Raw genomic sequence first — 8,115 nt, forward strand, 5'->3', positions numbered from 1 at the left:
GGACAAACAGCTAGGCTACAGAATATGCCGCTTAACAAATAATGAGGTACCTGCAAGCGGTATTCAATTTGTTGAATAAAAAGCAGTATAATGAAGCTGCGCTAAAGCCTTTTAGAATTCTGCCTCCTCAATAATCATTCTAATATATTTTGAAATATAAAGACATGCAGCGGTAGAAATAGCCTACGGATGCGCTGGATGTGTCGCCAGACAAACGTATACCAGCAGCAGGCAGGACTGAAAATGCGGAAACGATCTCGCTTGAGTCGTTAACAACCATAAATATGTGAGTGCTTTTATCCTGGTTATATGTCAATAACATAATGCAAAACAGCAAGTATATAGGCCTTTGCGTTGTGTATCAGTACTGTGTCTCATTCTCCGACAATTCAAGTCCTGAGATCAGCTGACGCGCTCATGTGACCAAGGCTAGCGAGTCTGCTCAAAATGGAGTTGTCGGAATCAGTGATGAAAGGGCTTCAAACCCTGGCCGATCCAAATGTGTTCGACCTGAAATCATTTACGATATTCACGGAGGTCGCATTCGACAGTCTGGTCTCCTCTCGAAGCGAAAGCGTTCTAGGTAAGAGGGTTGAGCTTTTTTTCTTTGTGCTGCATTACTTCCGGTGCTTTCCAGACAAGAAGGAAGTCGCGCTGCGCCGTGTCTGTTGCTGATGTTATTTTCTAAGGCTTGACATATTATATATCACCTAGCCCTAAAGCTATGCAAGGGCTGACAGACCAACGCTATCCTTGCTTGTGGCTTGCATACTGTGTTAACACAGTATAGTGTAATGAATCCTCCGCTTAGCCGTATTAGCTAAGCTAATAACACATATAACGTTAACACGTATGGTGTGACCGATGAATTCTTCTTCTTCTTTAAGAACTGAAATGTTTATAAGGACTCATAAACATTTACTTAATTGGTTATGGTCAAACACAGGCAAACGTAACCTGCATGTCTTTCATCTTAAGTAAAATAGTTGTTAATACCTCCTCTGCGCTAGTTATCCCCTAAGCATGTGTTTTGTCTCATTTTTTTCGCTCATCTACGTTTTATCTCAGTTTGTATTTAACGCGCTTAATTGGCATGGCAAATAATTGTACGTTTGTATTGCCAAATCATTGTTAGTTCAGTTGGCTCAGTTCAAAACAACTCACGTACGTTTCTTGTAAGCTCTCCCTTGTTCTCTCTCACGCACGTACAAAAACTTCTCTTGAGAGCAATTTTTCATCTCTCGCAGGTCACCCAGAATTGAGGCACATCGACCAGACCACCTTGAAACACTGTCATACCGCGGCAACGACCTTTATTCTGGAATGCGTTAAGCAAAATGCAGATAAATCAACTATTAGGTAACATGATCCGAAATGGTCTTCTGAAGATTCTATAAAACTGTTTAGCATTTAAACACTTTTCCATTCTAAATATCTCGTGTGCTCTTTTAGCGCATGTCTTGAAGACGTCAGATTCCAGAATGAAAGAGTGGATACATTTTATAATTCATTCCAGGTAATGTTTTGTATGCCGATGATCCGCATCCTCTGAATGAAAGTACAGTTGCACTGCAGCATATTAAATGTTTCTTTTCTTTTAGAAACACAAGAAAAATTTGGAATCTTTGTTGTCAAGGTGAGAAAATGTATATATACATTGTTTACCACAACCAATTAAGTAGTGACTTTTTCCTGTTCTGCAGAGTGTAATCATGCAAAATCTGTGTAACTCTAATGGCCGCAGCGATCGCTTATTTATGCTCCTCAGCACTGATACATGTCCTCCCCATATAACGGATGCTGAATGGCGTCTTGAGTATTGTATAAAGGTACATTGTTTCGAAGTTAGTGTTTCTAATACTTCATTATTATCATCTCATAAACATTGTTTTTCTCGGCAGAATAGTCATGTGCATAAAGTCAATCAGCCGTCATACCTGATTTCCTTAAACACCGAGGTATGTAATACATATAGCTATGTCCAGTAATTGCTGTTGTTGTTTTCTTCACTTTGAATAAACTTTGGTTACTTTTGCAGAGGGCTGGCGCTTCTTCGGAAATTAATTTTAGTTGCACCATGGACCAACTTCAGGTATGTATTGTGAACGGCAAAGTTGCATGATCATTAGTGAGCCATTAGTTTGCTTTATCCTCAAGTAATTAGTATTAAAGACACGTTAACATGACATGATTCACATCGCTGATCAAGAGGTTTTTTAAGGCCTGGGTAAAATGTACGGTTTTATTATTTGAGTGTTTCTTTAATCCTCCATCGAGGTCACTTTGTCTTCCTACAGTTACATTTTGTGGGTCATTCTAATTGTACAAGAAGTCCTGGTCTAAAGAAACATACAAGCGCAATTGAGACGTGAAATAAATTATTAAACTATTGTTTTTATTATTATTGACCGTTAATTGATATAACTTATTGATTCTATGGTAAGAATGGCTAAGCTATATTGAAATGTCAGCTTTGGGTTTCTGCCTCTGTAAAAATCCTGCGTGGCAATTTTATTATCTTAGTCATTACACAGATGCCTGTGTTTGTTGTAGGGGTGACACAAAGGTGAATTGTCCAAAAGATCAAGTCATAAAATTCTCATGCACTCAATCATAGTCACAATCACGTAACAAATATCCCAGCAGCTCACTTTTTGAATCGGCCCACAATTTTAGCAAACTGAAACCAGAAGGTTGCCACAGCGTATAGAATACAATTATGATGAAATCGATGTGTTTTCATTTGATCACGGTTGACGGTCCATAATGTTATTAACTGTTTGCGTAAAACTCAAAGCTTGTGAGGTTTACGATGACAACCAACTGATTATTTTGAAATGAAAGAGTGCTTTGGCATTTAAGGCAATACCGCATAACCTGGATGTGAGACTAGCCTACATGAACAGTGTTGCAGCATAAGTTTTGATTTTATATTTAGCTAGGGTGACCATACGTGCCATTTTCCCAGGACGCGTCCTGGCCAGGATTTGTTTTGGCTTTGTTTTCCTGTTTTCATGCTTGCTGAAGGTAATGATCGAAAAGTAGTTTGACCAATAACATGCAAGCATTGTACATAATGGACCAATCATGGCGTGTGAGAAGGTGGGATCTACGGTCAAAGCGATGCAATTACGCATACATATTAGGTGTGTTCGACTTAAAAACAGCACGGCTCAGACCGATCAGTGTTTGACATCAAAGTACCTCGAGAGCGTTTCGAAAGCATAACCGTCTGTATGGTACTTTGATGTCATACACCGATCGGTCTGCACACGCAAACAAAGCCAAAACCTAGATATTTTAGGCAATATAGACATCCTGGGAAAATGGCACGTATGGTCACCCTAATTTAGCTCAGAGAGAGAAATTTGACTTGGTAAAATAATGGTTGGAAATAACATGTCCACGTATTTGCTGATGGATAAACTGGATTGTTTGAATTGTGTCTAGGATTTGGTTGGAAAAATGAAGGACGCAGCAAAAAGTCTCGAGAGGGCAACCCAGTCTTGATTCCTGGATCTCTAGATTTCGGATGCCAAGGATTAATGAGCGTAACGTGTCTTTCCTTCAGGACGCAGTGCCCCATCAGTTTTTTTCTTTGTTGAATTCATCTTGCATATATCGACTAGTATTGTGTAGCTTCTTTTCATAAAATGTACAATAAAAATCACTTTGATATAAGTTAACCTGCATTTGTGTAATTGTTTTAGAGCTCAGTCAGTCTTTGTTGATAAACGCATGTTTCCGAAAATAAAATAAAATCGACATTTAGTGTCTGACCTCTGGATCCCGTTACTGATACAAACAACGCATTGTGTCTATATATATTATAGAAACTAAAAATTCTTAAGGTTGAGGGCCAGGACAGGTTTTTATAGGCTAATACGTTGAAGTTAATGAGAATATGTGGAATTCTTGTGTTACTCTGCAAAACTGTTATTGAGTCATATTTGTAGCAGCAAAGATAGCACTTATTTTCTATGGGAACTCCCGGCGATAAGTGGAACGTGCGCAGATTTCTTTACTGCCCTCTGCGTTACATTCACCACCATGAATTAATTTAGAAACAAACTATCGGGTTAGGTAGTCTGAACATGTGATTGGCTAATGTATGAACCGCTTCCTCAACGCCTTTGCGCTATTTAGTTTAACCGACTCTATGAATAGACCATCTAGATGACTCAGATTTTATGGTAAGGTGATAATGTCTCCGTTATGAATTACATTCTTCAAAGCTGTTGAGGGATAGAGATAATTTTGCAGCCAAAAGTAGCAAACTGTTCAAAGCTGACCTACAAGAACCTATGCTGTCTCCGTTATGAATTACATTCTTCAAAGCTGTTGAGGGATAGAGATAATTTTGCAGACAAAAGTAGCAAACTGTTCAAAGCTGACCTACAAGAACCTATGCTGTTGTGTAAACCTTACAAGCTGGACCGCGATCAAACAGACTTTGAAACGCAATTCTTTGTTATTTGCTGAACACGAGCAGCGCTGAATACACCGACACATATTCCCAGACCACCCTTAAGGAATTAGATCACGTGATGCACGGGGCGGTCGAACTACAAGCCATTTTGGGGACGGTGTCAGTTTCCACTGAACCATCAGCGCAGCATTTTTCGAAGAGAAGACTGAAGGCGCTAGCCTAGAGAAAACGCACATCAGCCTGGCCGTTTTACTGGCGGGAGGTCTACATTCAAGAGCGCTTACATATCTGCAACCGAGCACAGCACACACATCGACAACTGGACCTTTTCTAATTTTTTTATTATTGAAATGCGCCCTGCTCCGCCGTTCTCTTATTGCAATTGACAGCGTCTGCAGCCTTTTTCAAGATGGCCGCTTGGCTCGTATTCATTTTCTACTGATCGCCTCCTAACTTTCATTGTCTAACCACCTCCAGACTCGACTATTCGCTCCAGCTCAGTAAGGTATGTGTTCTGCGATATCTTCACTTACCAATGTCTAATTTCACACTCTGTGCTCTAAATGCGTCTGTGTTTTTGTGAGCGTAAAATGGAGACGTGTGTTCGAGTGGATGCGGGAACTGACAGGCTCGCGTACGCAACACTGGCTCCGTCTCTCCGCGTGCTTATAAGATTTGAGTTATTTTATCTAGTAATATCGTATTCTGTCTGTGCGAATGATTCCTGTTTTGTTGTATGATATTCAGTTATGGACATCATTATGTTCGCTTGGCGTTTCTGGCTAAATGAAACGGTTTAGTTAATAATAAATCCTGATGTGCACGCGAAATCGGGTAGAAACGGGTCGAATGTTCATGTGAGGCTGATTTCTAAAGGATTTTCTGTTTGTTGTCTCATTGAGCAGTTAGCTGATTTTATAAATATACGATCTGTATGATGTTTACGACCGGATAAACTAGTTGTTTTGCTGAATTGTACCTATTTGTGTGTTTTCTTAACTTAAATTTACACGGTAACCTAAACGTGTCATGTTGTCGGATTTACAGAACAAAGCTTTCAGCGGTTGACAGCAAACATTCACTACACGGTTGATGTGTGTTTGATTTAAACAACACATATTTATAAACTCGGGTACTTATTTAACATATTTAAAATGTTTTAGTGGTTTCTTTCATTTCTCCAAATGACCTAAAGAATGCTTCTCTAGATACCCTGGCGTGCACAGGGGTTTGTATGGTTCTTATATCAGTTTGTTGGACTTTGACAAACACATTTGTCAAAGTACTGCACTTTACCATTCAGACAAAAAAAAAAAAGCTCAAACAATACGTTTTCGCTTATTTATATATCTACTATAATGTAGGCTAAGCCTTCCTGTGGCTTGTCACGTCAAGAAGAAAATGTTTTAATATTTGCTTTTAGCATTTTTTATTAATAAGTTTATTCACTTGCGCATGTTTTTTTATTTAGAAACCGCAATTTGTAGGCTATACCTGAGACTTGGGTGCATAGTTTTGTTTAATATGACTTCTCTGACTCCCTGTAGTTGTGAATGTCAGAGCTAAATATAAAGTGACGTGTTATTTATAATATTGATGACTTTAACACGGTCTGTCAGCATTTCGAGTATTCTCATCTGCTTAATCGGGTGGAATTTCATTATGGTAGGCTACCTGTATTCATCGAAACAGGCCAGACAGGGCTTTGTAAACTCGGCACTTTCTCACGTGTTACAATTCATGTATAAGGGTTATTTCCTCCTTTTGACAGTTATTTATTCTATAGCACCACCATCACCAGAATGCTTGTTTAGTCAGAGTTCAAACAGTTTGTGGTTTTGTTTTTATAACCAACCGAAAGGCTTGTTGCAAGAACAAACAGCACTGCATCAGTTCTATGCGACTGGTGGATGTTTTAAATAAATGTTAGATCATGAACGCCTTTATTTATTTAATAAGCAAGGGCACAGGTTTACATTTTTCCTCTGTAGGTTGATCTGGGCTTGAAAGTTGTCTTACAGATGTGTATATTCATCATATGTTTTGATACCCTCTAACGTGAAATATCAGAATTAGTGTCGGGTGCTTGGTTTTCTCGCGTGTTCTTAAAATCGTTTTGTATCGTCCGATGGCTTAACTTCCAATTGTCATACCTAGATGACATCACCCTTTAATGCATGCTTATCTTACAGCAAGTTACATAATCTTTAAAACGCATTTTATAACTAGTACTTGCAGTAACCTACTTTTGGTATGCTTCATCCAGCACGAGTTTGAGAACGTAGTTACTACTTGAAAGTTATTATTTACTCTGCTCGTTTTCCCATGGTTGTGAGCTCCTTCAGCACTTCATAGCACTTGTCTTCGGCTCTTAGTGAATGCCCCGACGTAATAAGGTGTTTCAAAAACAGGATTTGTGACAAACGTAAATAGACTTCGTACATAGCAACGTATGACGACAATCATGATGTCAAATGGGTATCAGTTTAATGCAAGGTGCATTCATGGGCAATGAACGACTGCAACATTAGTGATCCATGCAGAAGAGAATGTCAAAGCAAAGCCAAGATCAGCATCATCGTCAATAACATGAATGTTCAGTCTTTTAAGATACACTGTCATTTTGAAAGGCCGTTATAACATGTTTAATGGGCGAGATGTTTATTTTAAATCGAAATTCTACGCGGAACGTTCAGTTTCAGCTTCTTGGTACGTTGCCACGTAACGCAGCTTTAGTTGCTATAGAAACCGTAAGAAGTGTTCGTCACGTAAAGTTCATTTACGCAGACTGTCCTCATAACTGATTCAGTATATTATGGTGCGTTGTGCAGTGTTATGTCTGTTATGTAGTGTGTAGTGTAGTGAATCTGACTTTGCAGCGATATAACGATCGTTTACATCGCAATCGTGTCGTTTCACAGCCCCGAAGACCCGTGTGTAAGAGATGATCTAAAAATTCTGTTATAACGTAAATATACGCAACAGCCCATAATAACAAAATGGTAAGGTCTCAGGTAATTAAGTCCTCATGATTGTTTTCATTGGCAGTTGTTTATAGTTACAAATCTTTATCATATTATTTTGATGCACCTGCAGGGTCTTTTCTGTCCCATGACGATGCATCGTACAACAAGGATCAAGATTACGGAGCTCAATCCCCATTTGATGTGTGTCTTGTGTGGTGGATATTTCATAGATGCAACAACAATCATAGAATGCTTGCACTCATGTGAGTATATGAGTTGTGCTGGTCTATTTTTCTATATCTATAATAAATCATGCAACATACCCAGACCATGCTTATCCTCTGACATTTTGGTCCTCAGTTTGTAAAATGTGCATTGTCCGGTACCTGGAAGCCAGTAAATACTGTCCCATATGTGATGTACAGGTCCACAAAACGAAGCCACTTCTCAATATTCGGTAACCTTTAAAATCCCTGTCTGTTCCATCTTTCCACTTGTTGTAAATAGTTATTCATAGTAATAATTAATTCTGATTATGCATACATCTGACATCTTGTTTGTTTCTATTTCAAATGCCGTATATTGTCTTTTCTGTTCATGCCTTTTAATGTGAGAATTAGGAAATAACATGAATTTGAGTTGGTTGCAACAGCATTGTTTGAAGTGCAGTTTTTCCCCCCCCCAAAAAAAGGTTTGACCAACCCCCCTCCCCCCCCAGCC

At 38.9% G+C, this 8,115-nt stretch overlaps 2 protein-coding genes across 4 annotated transcripts in view; both read left to right on the top strand.

Annotated features, from left to right (window-relative positions):
* The first annotated feature begins 388 nt into the window (after positions 1–388).
* Positions 389–3,673, top strand: LOC107727209 (COMM domain-containing protein 3-like). The gene is made up of 8 exons (XM_016537000.1): positions 389–583; positions 1,248–1,359; positions 1,453–1,516; positions 1,602–1,636; positions 1,769–1,829; positions 1,902–1,958; positions 2,039–2,092; positions 3,451–3,673. The coding sequence occupies exons 1-8, from the start codon at positions 448–450 to the stop codon at positions 3,508–3,510; spliced, it is 579 nt and encodes a 192-aa protein (XP_016392486.1). The 5' UTR covers positions 389–447; the 3' UTR covers positions 3,511–3,673.
* A 677-nt stretch (positions 3,674–4,350) lies between these two features.
* Positions 4,351–8,115, top strand: part of bmi1a (bmi1 polycomb ring finger oncogene 1a) — a 7,785-nt gene continuing 4,020 nt past the window's right edge. Inside the window, exons 1-3 of one of the 3 annotated variants that reach the window (XM_016537032.1) lie at positions 4,352–4,934; positions 7,526–7,658; positions 7,756–7,852. In XM_016537032.1, the coding sequence (XP_016392518.1) occupies positions 7,541–7,658; positions 7,756–7,852 (215 nt within the window). In that variant the 5' untranslated portion in view covers positions 4,352–4,934; positions 7,526–7,540. Of the gene's footprint in view, positions 4,935–7,525; positions 7,659–7,755; positions 7,853–8,115 lie in introns of all 3 variants that reach the window. The other 2 variants (XM_016537033.1, XM_016537034.1) reach the window with 2 other exon arrangements.

The sequence above is a fragment of the Sinocyclocheilus rhinocerous genome, unplaced genomic scaffold (assembly GCF_001515625.1).
Source record: "Sinocyclocheilus rhinocerous isolate Xijiao unplaced genomic scaffold, SAMN03320098_v1.1 scaffold65, whole genome shotgun sequence".
Lineage (NCBI taxonomy): Eukaryota > Metazoa > Chordata > Actinopteri > Cypriniformes > Cyprinidae > Sinocyclocheilus > Sinocyclocheilus rhinocerous.

Excerpts from the sequence above, each read along its gene's own strand:
- LOC107727209 (XM_016537000.1), top strand. The coding sequence starts at position 448 with ATGGAGTTGTCGGAATCAGTGATGAAAGGGCTTCAAACCCTGGCCGAT. Across the intron at positions 584-1,247 it reads TCGAAGCGAAAGCGTTCTAG|GTCACCCAGAATTGAGGCAC; the intron begins GTAAGAGGGTTG and ends CATCTCTCGCAG. Across the intron at positions 1,959-2,038 it reads TGATTTCCTTAAACACCGAG|AGGGCTGGCGCTTCTTCGGA; the intron begins GTATGTAATACA and ends TTACTTTTGCAG.